General features: G+C 34.6%; 1 protein-coding gene across 2 annotated transcripts in view; it reads left to right on the top strand.

The window, feature by feature from the left end:
- CDH9 (cadherin 9) overlaps nt 1-16,800 on the top strand; it is a 146,210-nt gene that overhangs the window by 104,999 nt on the left and 24,411 nt on the right. For both annotated transcript variants that reach the window (XM_044657898.1, XM_044657899.1), the window contains 2 exons: nt 14,635-14,771; nt 15,818-15,939. In XM_044657898.1, coding sequence (XP_044513833.1) covers nt 14,635-14,771; nt 15,818-15,939 — 259 coding nt within the window. The remainder of the gene's footprint in view (nt 1-14,634; nt 14,772-15,817; nt 15,940-16,800) is intronic.

Here is a 16,800-nt window from a genome sequence, read left to right as displayed (position 1 = left end):
ATAGATAGATATAGATATAGATATAGATAGAGATAGATATAGATATAGATATAGATATAGATATAGATATAGATATGTCCAGCAATGGATTTATTAATACATTAAGTTTATTTCCCTAGTGTAATGACCATCTTTGGAAATGATAGTTCCCAAAACTATGTTTAAGAAAACTAATGAATTTTCTAATTCACTTTTAATGTATGTATTATATGTAGGAAATTTTTTTTGGCATAATGTAATGCAGGGTTCCAGCAAAAGTCCTTGTTTTACAAACCAAGTGTAACAGCTTGTCAGTTAGAAAGGGTTCAGAATATTCAACCAGCTTGGGGGATGGGCTCACTGGAAAACCATTAGAGTTAGGCTACAAATAGCCCTAAATTTCCAACTGAAGGGGCCTTTTGCTTTTGGGTAACCTTGGACCTGGTCTGTTCTTTCTAGACTTCTCCCAGACCTCTACATTACATCCTGCTCTTTTCCCTGAATTTACCCATTGGGCCCTGGGAGGAAGGGTGGTTTGGTGGTTAGACATCGTGGTTTTAGCTTCTATAGGCAGGAAGGACAAACTAAATCAAGCCATCCCCTTATCTAGTGATCTAATAAAATACTTTTACCTCAGTGCAGGCCTGACTGAGAAAGCAGGCCTCTCTCAGTCTGACCCTCTCCTGTGTCCCTTCCCCTAGCACTAGCTTTCTCCCTAGCAACAGTTACAAAACCCTAAAACCCTTTTTCCCTCTGCTGATACCCACCATCAATAAATACTTTTTGATATCTACACAAAAGCCTCTGGTGAATCATTATACTTGATATTAGGGCAAAGGCTGAAGAGGGAAGGAATACCTTTACTTTTATTTCTTGAGGGCAATCCTGGGCATCCATTTGGGGCACAATGTAGACAGTGGAGACTTCCTGTAGATTTAAGTTTGACTGGCAGGTAGGAGCCTCTTGTCTCCTCCCTCAAGGGATCTTAGAAATTGACAAGAGAAACCTTTCAGCCAAACCAATACTACTTCTGACTGACTCAATTCTTCTTGTATCACAGAGATAGCCCCTGCCTGAAGGACCCAGCCTATTTCCTCCCCACCTATCCTCTGTCTCTAGCCTCAGTGATTAGCCTGTTTCAGCATCCCTTCCTATACTCCCCAATCATCCCTTACCTTACTATATTCCTCATCCTAACTCCTTCCTTCCCACAACATATACACATCTATTTTTATTTCTAACAATAATTAACTTAATATATGGTATAAACTTAATACTAATGTATATAAGATAATTTTTACAGAGGTCACTTTTTGTCAAATGAATTAATCTGTTGAAGTCTTTTGCTATATATGCATAACTATATAGCATATACATATATATGTGTATGTATATATGTATTTTATGTCAGATATTCTACTAAGCACAGAGTATACAAAAAGGGAGAAATACCCCCATATAATCCCTGCCTTCACATTTAATGAGTTAGACATCAGAAAAAATAGTGTACAGTATTGCAGCTAGGTGTGGATAAAGATCCAAGCCTAGAGACTGGAGGTCCTGGGTTCAAATATGACATCAGAGACTACCCATCTGTGTGACTCTGGGCAAGCCACATGACCCGAATTGCCTAGCCCTTCTCACTCTTCTTCCTTGGAACTAATACATTGTATCTTTTTTAAGAGAGATAACAAGAGTTTTAGATAAAGCTCTACTTAAAAGATGTAGAGTGAAAATGGACAGCAATCTCAGAAGAAAAGTACAAATTTCATGTTGAAGAAAGGAAAGGGAGAGAGGGGAAGGCATGAAGACTATGAAAGGTGAGCTGAGGCTTAAAAGATGCCAGAGAAGCCCAGAGTGGGAGATGAAGAGAAAAGCTATTTTTGTTTTGGAGGACAGCCAATGAAATAGCAGAGAACTGGCAGGTGCAACATGTTGTTGTAGAGGAAAAATGCCAGTGCAGTCACATGCTAGTATCCATGATTGGAAGCTAAATGTCACAAAACTGAGAATATTGGAAGAGATCTGGTTGTACAGAACTTAAAATGCCCAAAGAGAATTTTATATATGTCCCTGCAGGAAATAGGGAGCCATGGGAGCTTATTGAAGCAGGGAATGGCATGTTTAAACCTATGCTTTAGAAAAATGATGTTGATAGCAATGTGTAGAATAAATTGGAAAGGGAAGAAATGAGTAGTGGGATTGAAGTATAAACGCTATTGCTATCTAGGTTCTTGTTAAAGCAATCTCAAGTGAGGTTATGAAGCCCTTCCCCATTAAGAGACCTCAATATAAAGTAATTTTCATGTGAAGCAAAATTAGGGATGAATGAAGAGAGACAGGAAAGGTGTCAGCACTGGTTTCAAGGATACTTGGGGAAGGAAAAGGAAGACATATACTAGCTATGGGACAGAGATCAAGTAAAGGTATTATTGATCCTTAGTTTCTTCATCTATGAAAATGGAGATAATAACAAATGTAAAACCTATCTCTTAAGGCCATTGTGAGCAGATCCTTTGTGAAGCCAAATGAACTAGATAAAGGTGAAATGGCATACTTATATCCTATGAATAAGCATCTCTGTATCTACATATTTCTCAAAGTGTCTGAGAGAAAGATATAGAAATGAACTATATGAGTTCAACCTTACCAGTAATACTCAAAGGGGTGCTTGCCTAACCCTAAATCTAGATAAGTCCAGCTACCATCCTATTATTGTAAGAAACTTTTCACAAAATAGTTGTGATCTACAAATTTCTGTTATGTAAAAGCAACCTTCTAAGAAATCCTTACTAGACTATTTGATAATCTCATATATATAGATATATAGATATATATAGATATATAGATATATACACTTATACATACATACATACATACATACATACATACATACATACATACAAAAGAATTTCACCCAAGAGGGCCTGATCTGCTCTCCTGGAAGTCAGAAGAGTTGAAGAAGCAAGTGAAGGAATGGAATATATTAAAGATAGAGGAGGCAGCTAGGTGGCTCAGTGGATAGAGATCCAGGCCTATAAAAGGAAGTCTTAGGTTTAAATGTGGCACAGACACTTGTTAGCTCTGTGACCCTGAGCAAGTAAGTCCTTTAAGCTCCATTGATTGGCCCAAACATCTCTTTTGCTTTGGAACAGAGAGTTAGTATTAATTCTTATATGAAAAATAGAAGCTTAAGAAAAGAGAGAGTAGAAGTTCTCTGCCACAGAAGGTGGGGAATGAACTCCACCAAACAGCAAAACATCCATCACACACATTTTTGGAAATTCATCTGCCACTTACAACATGGAAAAATGATTTGAGATTATCATTACAATTAGCAGCTGTTGTCAGCACAGCCTCACTTCATTCGTAATCAAGTTTCCCTCAGGTTACAGACTTGATTATATCCTCACAGGTTCTGAGAGCAGATGCTTCCTACCTCCCACCTCTTCTGATCTCACTGTATTTTAAAGTTCAGCTATTTTAGGAGCACCCCTTGCCATTGATAGGAATTCAAGATTTCATATCCAAACCAAACTTGTTGCCTAGGTATTTCATCATGACTCAGAGAAGAAAGGTGGAGCATGAATCATGTAATCATGTTAAAAATGAATATTAATAAATGTTAAAAAAAAAAGTTGATAGTGGAGTGGCAGCAACAACAGGCAAGCTGCTTTCTTTACAATTAGGATGCTAAGAGAAAGAATGTGGGGCACCGAATTTCTGATAAAGGTATTAGGATTCTGCAGTCAACATCCAAGTATAACAAACTGTACTAGGCCTTCAGATGGTTATTTTGGAATGGAATTGCATTTCAATGAAAACAGAGCTAAATGTAGCACTCCCATGATGTAGGAACTAATAACAATAGGTAGCATTTATATAAAACTAAATCTGTCAGGGGCAGCTGGGTAGCTCAGTGGATTGAGAGCCAGGCCTAGAGAGGGGAGGTCCTAGGTTCAAATCCGGCCTCAGACACTTCCCAGCTGTGTGACCCTGGGCAAGTCACTTGACCCCCATTGCCTACCCTTGCCAATCTTCCACCTATAAGTCAATACACAGAAGTTAAGGGTTTAAAATTAAAAAAAAACCAAAAACAACTAAATCTGTGCCAGGCAGTTGGTCAAATATTAACTCATTTGAATCTCCACAATCCCAGGACATAGGTGCAATTATTATCCCCCATTTTATATTCTGAAGAACCTGACTAATTGATTTGTCACACATTTAGCAAGTGTCTGAGGTAAGATTTGAACTCAGATCTCACTAACTCCATGGCAAGCACTCTTCACTGTACCACCATCTGTCTCTAAAGCTAAAAGAAAAAAAAAGCTGATGAACAGTCCCTTTAGTTGTGGAAAGACAACTGAGTCACAAAACTTGGATTTGAGGTCTTTCTCTGTCACTTGTGAGAGTCTGAGAAAATTGAGTGTTTTAACTTTACTGAACCTCAGGTTTAATTAGGATACAAAAAGAAGGAATGTAGAAATTTCTGGTGAAGGGTTCAGATTCTGTAGTCAAAATGTAAGTATAAGAACTAGTACTAGACCTTTGGATTGTTATTTTGGAGTAGAAGTGCATTTCAAAGAGTATGGAGCTCAATGTAGCACTCCTATAATGTACTTTCATTTCCTACCAATGAGAAGTAGCATGCTACAATGACAAAACTATTAGGCATGATATAAGGAAGATTAGAGGTCACATCCTGCTTCAGAAACTTGTTTTGTGACTTTGCCAGGTTTCTTCATCTTTTTTATTCTCAGCTTTTTCGCATGTAAAATAGGAAAAACAAGAGCACAAACCCCTTGGAGTTCCTGTATCAAATCAGATATTATTTTTCATCTTAAAGAAAAAAAAAGAAATATCAGTTCACTGCATGTTTGGTATTTTCATGGATAAAATGAGAATTCACTGTCTGATCTTGTGAACCTTTTTCATCTCACTGAGGCTCAGTGCACCCACAACATGGAAAAAAAAGACTTGCACTAGCCATCAAATGGTTATTTCTTTTTTGTTTGTTTTTATTTGTTTGTTTACTTAAGGATGAATTATACTGATTGCATAATTCCATATGTAACATTTTAAATATTATAAATATTTTATCATTGTGGACTTCAATAATTTCGTGGGTTTTCATCTCACTTTAATGAAGACTCTCTCCAAAGGCATGTGTATGTGCTTCCTCAACCACTCCAGCCTTCTAATCTACATCATTCTTACTTATGTTAACTCATAAATTCTCCACCAGGGTTTGACGGAGAGTAACAGAGGAAAGATTTTCTAGAAGGCTACCCAATTCATGAATTATCACTAATGATGTTACATTTCCTTCCAGCTTGTGAATTTTTCCTATATTGATTTATTTTGGTAGGTATCTTCTCAGATGAGAATATGAGATTATTTGATATTTTGCTTAGGGAGTTGGAATAGGAGTGGATCAAAGAGAATATGAAAGTTAGGACACATAAAAAAACTGCATCACAATTCTAATCAATATTCTACTTCTTAATGAGTTTGTTAAGGGATCATTGAGTTTCTTCGTAGAGAATGTTTAATTCACTGACATCTGACAGTTCTACTAAAATAGGCCATTTGTTGAGAAATAGAATGTCATAATGCATCCTGATTGGCTGAAGTGATATTTTGTGCTTAAAAATAAACAAAGAACAGGGAATATCATCCTTCTTTATTTCCAATAGGAAATAAGATAATTGTCTCTAAGTACTTGAAAATTCTTCCCAGTAATTGAGAATCTATAAATAAATGTTTATTAATCATGTTAATGAATAGGAGAGAAGTGGAAGTACCTTTGAGGAGAATCATATATCCCTACCTTAACTAGGAAAAGAAATATCTCTCAACCTAGGTAACAACTTGTAATTATAAGATATGCATTAGAATAATTCTCCTACTACCAGTATTATAAAGGAATTTCAGGGGCAGCTGGGTAGCTCAGTGGATTGAGAGCCAGGCCTAGAGATTGGAGGTCCTAGGTTCAAATCTGGCCTTAGACAGTTCCCAGCTGTGTGACCCTAGGCAAGTCACTTGATCCCCATTGCCTACCCTTACTACTCTTCTGCCTTGGAGCCAAAGACAGAAGAGGTAAGGGTTTGAAAAAAAATTAAAAAATAAAATAAAGAAACCTTACTAGGCCCAGTTATGGATGTATTTATTATAATATATTTTGAAAGTTATTGTGCTTGGGATAATAATGGAGATTTTTTTCAAATGATGGCAAATTTCACTGCTCAGGAAATGAATTTTAATTTCAAAAAAAGACATTGAATTCATTTGAAAAGGTTTGGTTGGTGTTCAGTCATTTGAATTGGGTCCTACTCTTAGTGACCCTACATGGGGTTTTCTGGACAAAAATACTGGGCAAAAATACATTTCCTTCTCCAGCTCATTTTGCAGATGAAGACCTAAGGCAAAAAGGGCTAAGTGATGTTTTCCCAAGGTCACATAGTTAGGAAGTATCTGAGGTCAGATTCAAATCCAGCAAGAGAGGTCTTTAGGACTGCAGGACCAACATGGTATCTACTGTTCTACCTGGCTGTTCCAAGAATAGGAATAATACTCTAGTAAAAATGCCTATTCTCTCAGTTCTCACTATGTATAAATCTTCATTATTTGTCTTTTAATTAACATAAACTCTTCTTTCTGGGTTCTTCCTTTGCTCTAAATTTAGTACAATAACAATAATAAATTTGTAATACTATTATTATTATTAACAGCATTTTTATGGCAACTATTTTATGGCACCAGGCACCATGTTAAGCATAATAGAAATATTATCTCATTTTATCCTCACAACCACCATAGGTACTAGGTGCAATTATTATCACTATTTTACAGTTGAGGAAGCTGAGACAGAGGTTAAGTGTCTTGACCAAAGTTGCTCAGATAGCAATTATATGAAAACACATTTGAACTTGAGCCTTTATATACTAATTTCAAGCTTATATTTCTTTATTTACCATCCAATGATTTTAAAGGATAAGAGTGAAATAAAGGGATAGAACAGAGGAGACATTTTATTAGAAATGTTAGACATCATTTATAATATTATTATCTAATTATTATTATGTCTAATATTAGACATTAATTATATGATGCAGGATACTTTGTAAGTGTTAATATTGAGGTATGCTGTACAAAGTGTGATTATTTAGAGAATAATACCTTATGATAAATAACTTAATGAAGATTGTTTTCTATTATCCCTCTATGGCATCATTCTTCTCTAATTCCAATTGTCCTCAAACAAACTTGAACAGTTGTATTAAGCATCAGATATTATTTTTTCCATATTCCACAAATATCTCTAAATATGAGAAGTATTTTTAGTTTCCCAATTTACTTCCTTCCATTGGTTCAAAACAAGGTTATGATTTACTACTGCCTAAGATATCTTTCCCCTCATTTCCTTTTAATATTAATCTTTGTAATTTTATTTTCATGAATATCATGATATTGACCAAGTGTCACTATATAATTCTTCAGCTAAAAACAAAGAAAAGGAAAGAAAAATAAACTTTCATGGATTCTTTTGGTTGAGTGAATCAAATTTAGATTATCTTGTTTTAGTGTCCACTATAATCTATCTCCAATTTAGCTTACTAGTTTTAAATTTCATTTCTTTCTTGCCATAGATTGTTGTTTTTTTCCTAATTACAGTCCATCTTGACACGTTTTATTACATATATATATATATATATGTATAAAACTCAAATTTCCCCAAACCTCTGCCCCACTAATTCAATCCATCCTTGCCTTCAAGACTTCTACATATCTCCTGAGAATGTGGCCTACATCTCTCACAAAAAAAGTTCTTTTTTCCATGTTTTCATTGTTTCCAAGTTTTTAATCCCTGAATTTATGGACTATGTTTTTAAAAAGTGATAACTGTGTATAAGTCTTTTAGTAAATGTTTATTGAAAAACTTCCTTTCCATGAAGATTGTGCAATAAATGGTATTTTTTTAGATTTAAATATTTTATTCTTTTAGAAAAATTGTCCATGGTTACTTAATTCATGTTTTTACTTCCCCTTCATCACTTCCTTCACCTCATGCCATAGCCAACACACATTTCCACTGGTTTTAACATGTGTAATCAATCAAGACTTATTCACATATTATTAATAGTTGCATTTGGGTGGTCATTTCGAGTCTACATCCACAATCATGTTCGCCGCAAAACATGTGTTCAATCAGTTGTTTTTCTTTTGTGTTTCCACACTTGTAGTTCTTCCTCTGAATGTGGAAAGCATTCTTTTCCATAAATCCCTCAGAATTGCCCTGGGTCATTGAATTGCTGCTAGTACAGAAGTCCATTACATTCAATTTTACCACAATATTTCGAGCTCTGTGTAAAATGTTCTTCTGGCTCTGCTGTTTTCATCATCCTCTGCATCAGTTCTTTGAGGTCCTTCCAGTTCACATGAAATTCCTCCAGTTTATCATTCCTTTGAGCACAGTAGTATTCCATCACCAGCATATGCCACCATTTGTTCAGCCATTCCCCAATCGAAGGACATCCCCTAATTTTCCAGTTTTTTGCTACCACAAAAAGCACGGCTATAAATATTTTTGAACAAGTCCTTCTATCTATGATCTCTTCGGGGTACAAACACAGCAATGGTATGGCTGGATCGAAGGGCAAGCAGTCTTTTAGAGCTCTTTGGGCATAGTTCCAAACTGCCATCCAGAATGGTTGGATTAATTCACAACTCCACCAGCAATGCATTAATGTCCCAATTTTGTCACATCCCCTCCAAAATTTATTAGATGCCCTTTCTCTCATTTTAGCCAAGCTGCTAGGTGTGAGATGGTACCTCAGAGTTGTTTTGATTTGAATTTCTTTAATTATTAGAGATTTAAAACACTTTCTCATGTGTTTATTGATAGTTTTGATTTCTTCATCTTAAAATTGTCTATTCATGTCCCTTGCCCATTTATCAATTGGGGAATGGCTTGGTATTTTTATACAATTGTTTTAGCTCTTTGTATATTTGACTAATTAGACCTCTGTCAGATTTTTTTGTTTTAAAGATTTTTTCCAAGTCTGTTGTTTCCCTTCTGATTTTGGTTGCATTGTTTTTGTTTGTACAAAAACTTTTTAATTGAATATAATCAAAATTATTTATTTTACATTTTGTAATTTTTTAACTCTTGCTTGGTTTTAAAATTTTCTCTTTCCCAAAGATCTGACAAGTATACTATTCTGTGTTGACAATTTACTTATAGTTTCCTTCTTTATATTCAAGTCATTCACCCACTCTGAATTTATCTTGGTGTAGGGTGTGAGATTTTGAACTAAACCTAATCTCTCCCATATTGTTTTCCAATTTTCCCAACAGTTTTTGTCAAATAGTGGATTTTTCTCCAAAAAGTTGGGAACTTTGGGTTTATCATACACTGTTTTGCTGACATCACTTATCCCAAGTCTATTCCACTGATCCTCCCATTCTGTATCTTAGGCAGTACCATATCATTTTGATGACTGATGCTTTATAGTATAGTTTAATATCTGGTATTGCTAGGCCACTATCCTTTATGTTTTTTTTTCATTATTTCCTTTAATATTCTTGATCTTTGTTCTTCCAAATAAACTTTGTTATAGTTTTTTTTCTAATTCAGTGAAAAAGTTTTTGGCAGTTTGATAGGTAGAGCACCAAATAGGTAAATTAATTTCAGGAGAATGATCATTTTATTGTGTTAGCTCATCGTACCCATGAGCAATCAATGTTTTTTTCCAATTGTTTTGATGTAGCTTTAATTGTTTGGAAAGCATTTTGTACTTGTGTTCATATAATTCCTGTATTTGTTTTGGCAGATAGACTCTCCTTTCTACCTCTTGCTGCTGTGATGTGTTGGAAATATATAGAAATGCTGATGATTTATGTGCATTTATTTTGTATCCTGCAACTTTTCTAAAGTTGTTGATTACTTCCACTATCTTTTTAGTTGATTCTCTAGGATTTTTTAAGTAGACCATCATATCATGTGCAAAGAGTGATAGCTTAGTGTCCTCATTGCATATTTTAATATATTCAATTTCTTTTTCTTCTCTAATTGCTACTGCTAGTGATTCTAGTACAATGGTAAATCATAGAAGTGAAAATGGCATTCCTTGTTTCACACGTGATCTTATTGGGAAGGTTTCTAATTTATCCCCATTGCATATGATGCTTGTTGATGGTTTTAGATATATACTGTTTATTATTTTAGAAAAGGTCTTTCTATACCTATATTTTCTAGTGCTTTCAATAGGAATGGATGTTGTATTTTGTCAAAGGTTTTTCAGCATCTATTGAAATAATCATGTGGTTTTTGTTGGTTTGCATGTTGATATGGTCAATTATGTGAATGGTTTTCCTGACGTTGAATCATCCTTGCATTCCTGGTATAAATCCCACCTGATCATAATGAAAAACCCTTATAATCACTTGCTGGAGTCTTTTTATTAGTATTCTCTTTAAGATTTTTGCATCTATGTTCATTAAGGAGATTGGTCTTTAGTTTTCTTTCTCTGTTTTGGATCTCCCTGGCTTTGTGATCAGTACCATATTTCTGACATAAAAGGAGTTTGGTAGAACTCCTTCATTGCTTATTATGTCAAATAATTTGTATAGAATTGGAATTAGTTGTTCTTTTAAGGTTTGATAGAATTCACTTGTGAATCCATCTGGTCCTGAGGATTGTTTCTTAGGGAGTTATTTTATTACATGTTCAATTCCTTTTTCTTAGATGGGATTATTTAAGTATTCTTTTTCTTCTACTGTTAATCTAGGCAATTTGTATTTTTTTAAATATTCAACAATATCACCTAAATTGCTATACTTATTGCCATATAATTGGGCAAAATATTTTAATGATTGCCTTGATTTCCTCTTCATTAGAAGTGAAGCCTCCCTTTTCATATTTGATACTGATAATTTGGTTTTCTTCTTTAATTTTTTAAATTAGATTGACAAGTACTTTGTCAATTTTGTTTATTTTTTCAAAGTACCAGCTTCTAGTTTTGTTTATTAATTGTATAGTTCTTTTATTTTCAGTTTTATTGATTTCTCCTTTAGTTTTATAATCTCCAATTTGGTGTTTAGCTCGGGATTTTTAATTTGTTCCCTTTCCAGTTTTTTGATTTGCATGCCCACTTCATTGATCTTTGCCTTCTCTAATTTGTTAATAGATGCACTCAAGGATATAAATTTCCCCCTGAGTACTACCTTAGCTGCATCCCACAGAGTTTGGTTGGATGTCTCATCATTGTCATTCTCTTCAATGAAATTGTTGATTGTTTCTATGATTTCTTTTTTAACTAACTGTTTTTGGAGAATCATATTATTTAATTTCCAATTGGTTTGTTTATTTGCCTCTCCAGCTTCCCTTACTAATTATTTTTATTGCATTATAATCTGACAAGGTTACATTTAATATTTCTGCTCTTTTGCATTTCTTTGTGATGTTTCTATGCCCTATTACATGGTCAATCTTTGTGAATGTACCATGTGCAGCTGAAAAGAATGTATATTCCTTTTTGTCCCTGTTTATTTTTCTCCACATATCTATTAAAACTAATTTTTTCTAGGATTTCATTTACCTCTCTTATCTCTTTCTTATTTATTTTTTTTTTGGTTTGATTTATCTAGATCTGAACGAGGAATATTTAGATCTACCACTAGTACAGCTTTACTATATATTTACTTCTTGAGCTCTGCCAGTTTCTCCTTTAGGAATTTGGATGCTATAGCATTTGGTGCACACATGTTGAGTACTCTTATTTCCTCATTGTCTATACTATCTTTTATCAGGATGTAATTACCTTCCCTGACTCTTTTAATCAGATCTATTTTTACTTTGGCTTTGTCCAAAATCATGATAGCCACTCCTGCCTTCTTTTTCTCATTTGAAGCCCAAAAGATTTTGCTCCAGCTATTAACCTTAAACGTGTGTATTTCTGCCCGCCTCATATGTGTTTCTTGTAGACAACATATGGTAGGATTTTGGTTTCTAATCCTCTGTTGTTTGCTTCTGTTTTATGGGTGAGTTCATCCCATTAACATTAAGAGTTATAATTATCAGTTGTGTATTTGCCAACATTTTGGTATCCTCTCCTAGTTCTACCCTTTCTTCCTAGGCTATTTAATTTTAAACAAGTGGTTTGTTTTAAACCAGTCCCCCTTGTCCCCTCCCTTGATTTACTTTCCTTTCCACCCCCTCCCTTATTATTCACCTCTTTTTATTTTTTAAGGCGTAATGAATTCACTCCCCTTCTCCTCCCCTACTTTTTTGACTTCCCCACTCCCCTGCTTCCCTTGTTTGATGCCTTCTGACTTTCTTAGTAGGGTTAGATAGAATTCTATATCCCAATGGATATAGTTACTCTTCCCTCTCAGGGTTAATTCTTTTTTTTAACCCTTACCTTCTATCTTGTAGTCAATACAGTGTATTTGCTCCAAGGCAGAAGAATGGTAAGTGTAGGCAAAGGCAGTGACTTGCCCGGGGTCACACAGCTGGGAAATGTCTGAGGCCAGATTTGAACCTAGGACCTCTCAATCCACTGAGCCACCCAGCTGCCCCCTCTCAGGGTTAATTCTGCTGAGAGTAAGGTTTAAATATTACCTTTTAATGCTCTGTTCCTCTCCTTCTTATAATAGTATTCATCCCTTTCTATGCCCTCTTTGTGTGGTATAGAATATCCTATTTTTCTTATTCATTCAAGTTTCTTTTAGTGCTGTCTACTATTCACCCCCTCTCTTGCCACCCATTTCATCTTAGACCATTTAGTAATCCAACCTCTCCCTATCAATAATTTTCTAATTAATATAATAAAGAATACATTTTTAATTATACATAACGTTTCTCCATATAGGAATACAAATAATTTTATCTTATTTAAGCTCTTAAAGAGGCAGATTTAAAGATAAGAGTTTTCTTTCTTTCCCCTTGTTTCTTGTTTACCTTTTCATGTTTCTCTTGGTTTTTGTAGTTGGATATCAAACGTTCCATTTAGTCCTGGTTTTTTCTTTGCAAATACTTGGAAATCTTCTATCTTGTTGAATTCCATGTGATATATTTTTTAAGGAAGATGTCACACTGATGGACAGAGGATTCACATTAGAACTGTTTAATTTTCATGGGTTGTTAAAATATGTATATATATATATATATATATATATATATATATATATATATTTAGCTCACAGAGAGATCAGACTTAGCTGCCAAGAGAATTGGTAATCCTGACAGAGAGGACACAGTGTCTCTGGCAGAATGGCAGTTTGAAGCTGTCAGAGAGAGCCTGTGGATTTATGGTGGATCTGGTCAGACTCAACAACTCTGAAGCTATTTTTCTGCATCTTGGACTATGTTGTCCTCAATAAAGTCCAGTGAAGTAGTTAGGTTGAGAAGTGGATTTAATGTGGTCTGTTGTACACACACAGAATATCCCATCTCCCTCTCTTCACACTTGGATCTAACTTGCTGTGGACCTAGTTTTCCCTGAGCCCAGCTGTGAAGATTTGAAGATTTCCTCCTAGGACATCTTTGTAAGATCCCCTTACTCCCTGTCAAGCCAGACCTTGCTTCAAGCAGTCTGTTCACAGATTTTAGATATCAGTGTAGTCTTTGTCCATCCCTCTTTCCCTGGGTAGATGTCATTAGACCATATTTTCTAGTCTCTAGGATAGCATACAATGGTGGAAATTTCCTGATATTTGATAAGAACAGGGAACGTCCAGACTCAGCAATTTTAATTCTGAGTTTAGCATAAGAGCAGTTTTACCAAGTTCCTTTAAGACTTGCTTCTCTATCAGTCAGAAAACATGGCTTTAGGCAGTCACTAATAAAGGGCTCATCAAAAGTTGATACAATAGAAATTGAAATGTTGTATATTAAACCATTGGGCAAAGAGGTAATAAAGGATTTAAATCTTTGGGGGCCTGAGGGATTTCTATATGTAGGACATTGGAACTAATAGCACATAGATTATAACGTCATATTTTTCTATAGTGTATTTCCTGATATATTCATCAAAGCCATGTCAGTGCAGAATCTGAACTTCCAGATGCTAATAATGCTGCTAGAAAAAGGGGTGCCCAAAAAGATATAAATTAACAACAAAAGCTACAGGACATGGAAGAAATAGGTTTTTACTTCTGTAGTAGTCATTGATACAATTGTAATAAATATAGATCATTTAGGGCAGCGAAGACCATGGGCAATTCCTCTGTAATCCAGTAGGACAGAGACTTCGGTCCTATAAAAAGTTTACACCATTATTTGATAACATTCAATCAATTCACCATCTAATTATAGGGCACCTCCCACATTCTACTGAAGCTGAGTTAGGATAAGAGAAGTGAATTTTAGCAGCACTTACCACCTGTTAGGCTCATGATAACTATCTCTGAAATCAGAAAAGACAAAGAACCCCTCCACAGGAAACATGGGCATCGTGCTGAAAGCAAAGCACAGAAAAGACAAGTATGTAGATACATTTAAAATGTCAATAGTAGTGTTAACATTGTCTCAGAGTGACAATCCATAATTTATGCATATGTATTTTGTAAAATGTACTGTTTTTTTTCTAGCAATAATAGCACAGCTTAAAATTATAAAGTGTATTGACATGTGCCTCTTTTCCCTAACAGATATTCAGTGGATCGACACACTGATATGGACAGAGTATTCAATATACACTCTGCAAATGGGTCAATATTCACATTAAAATCTCTTGATAGAGAAGCATATCCCTGGCACAACATAAGCATTACTGCAACTGAAATTAGTAAGTGGAAGATTAATCTATCCAAAGCTATTGTATTTTCACTAGCAAACATCAATACTTTGTAGCAACTGATCTTATGGAGTATATTTTATATTGCATTATTCTAAAATAGCTTCTCTTTTTATGCAATATTAATTTCTGAAAATATTTTCCTATTATCAGTTCTACATTTCCCATATGAAGAACTATGTCTTATTGATTATGTCATATTATGAAGATTTAGGAGAACTGAAACAAAGGTATAAAGACATACAGACAAACAAGTAGAGAGATGACAGAGAAACAGACTGAGGAAATGATATTCAGATATTTAAAATGACATAGGAAAAAGTGAAAGCAAGTAGTCCTTGGTGGAAAAAAGACCTGGATTCAAGTCTGGTATATGATACAGTTTACTCTTAAAGTTATTTAAATTCTTGGGGCACTAGAAAAATATCTAAAATTATAAATTACAATTAAGTGTCTCATAAATCAGTGAAAGCAATTGTTTCATCAGTAGAAATTCCCTATACCACTGAAATAATAGATGTATACATACCTCCATACTTACCAAATATTTTAGTTCTCCTCTTTGATCATGGGCTAGAGAAATACCAAATAAATGAAATAATTAATCATGCTAAGATAATTATCTAACAGAATTAATAGCACATTTTAATTCAAATACTTCCTTTTGGGGACAGCTGGGTAGCTCAGTGGATTGAGAGCCAGGCCTAGAGACAGGAGGTCCTGGTTCAAATCCAGCCTCAGACACTTCCCAGCTGTGTGACCCTGGGCAAGTCACTTGACCCCCATTGCCCACCCTTACCAATCTTCCACCTATAAGTCAATACACAGAAGTTAAGGGTTTAAAAAATAAAAAAAAAAATAAAAAATACTTCCTTTTTTTGTTTGGGCACTATAAGTATATGGAAAGGTTCCTAAGTGATCTCATCTAGAGAATGAAAAATCATAGACGTTACTTGTTGCTAGGTTACAGATGGTGCAAGTGACATCATTGTAATTTTGTAAATGAGACAGAAAATGTTTGTGTTTTCTCTTTCCAGATAACCCAAAACAAAGTAGTCATATTTCTGTCTTCATAAGAATTCTAGATATAAATGACCATGCACCAGAGTTTGCCAAATATTATGAAACATTTGTTTGTGAAAATGCAAAACCTGGGCAGGTAAATGCATATTATATATAAAATCATTTCCTTCCTTCCTTCCTCCCCTCCTCTGTCCCTTTCTCTCCTTGCCTCCTTTCCTCTCTCCATTTCCCTTTGCTTTTCATCTTCCCCTACCCGTGTCTCTTTCTCCTTCTTCCCTCCATTCCATCTCCATGTATTTTAGCAGACGAACTTGAGAAGATTTCTTTTTGACATTCTTTTCTCAAATTTCTTTTATACACATCAGTGTACTGTAATGTGCATGATTTGTTCTCATTTTCTTTTGCTATCAGCTTATTATGTATGAACTCGCAGTTTCTACTGACTTCAAAGAAAGCTCCTTGTTGATGATGTTGTTATAGATGCCTAGGGATGTAAGTTAAGCAGAAAAAATATAATTTGCATTAATTTATGCAGAAAACATATAATGAAGATGATATAGATCCCACACTACTTTGCATAGTCATTGTCATGCTAAGGTTGAGTAGCACTCATCAAATTACTGGGATGCAATCCTTATTTAAACCCATCTGCAGTCTGAAAAGAGAACTTTACCAATGAGAAAGTAAAATGATGACTGATAATTATTTTATTGATTGTTTTATCTCCTTCTTAGGAACTCTGCCAAGAAAGCTTGCTTTGCTATTATTTTAATGGTCTGGGCTAATACTGACCATGCATAGAATTTGCACCAGAAATTTATGATTCTAAGGAATAGTCATAAAATTTTCTAGTTGAAAATTCATAAATTGCAAAGTAAAATGCAAATAGATAATAAAGAATAAATTTTATGCTCTTGGATATGTTATCTTTAAGTACATCAAAACTGCTCTTATATATGTTAAATACATTAGTTTTAAAATCATTTGAAACCACACA

The sequence above is a fragment of the Gracilinanus agilis genome, chromosome 1 (genome assembly GCF_016433145.1).
Source record: "Gracilinanus agilis isolate LMUSP501 chromosome 1, AgileGrace, whole genome shotgun sequence".
NCBI classification, from domain to species: Eukaryota; Metazoa; Chordata; class Mammalia; order Didelphimorphia; family Didelphidae; genus Gracilinanus; species Gracilinanus agilis.
The sequence above is the reverse complement of the archived record's forward strand: the minus strand, read 5'-3'. Positions and strand labels throughout refer to the sequence as shown.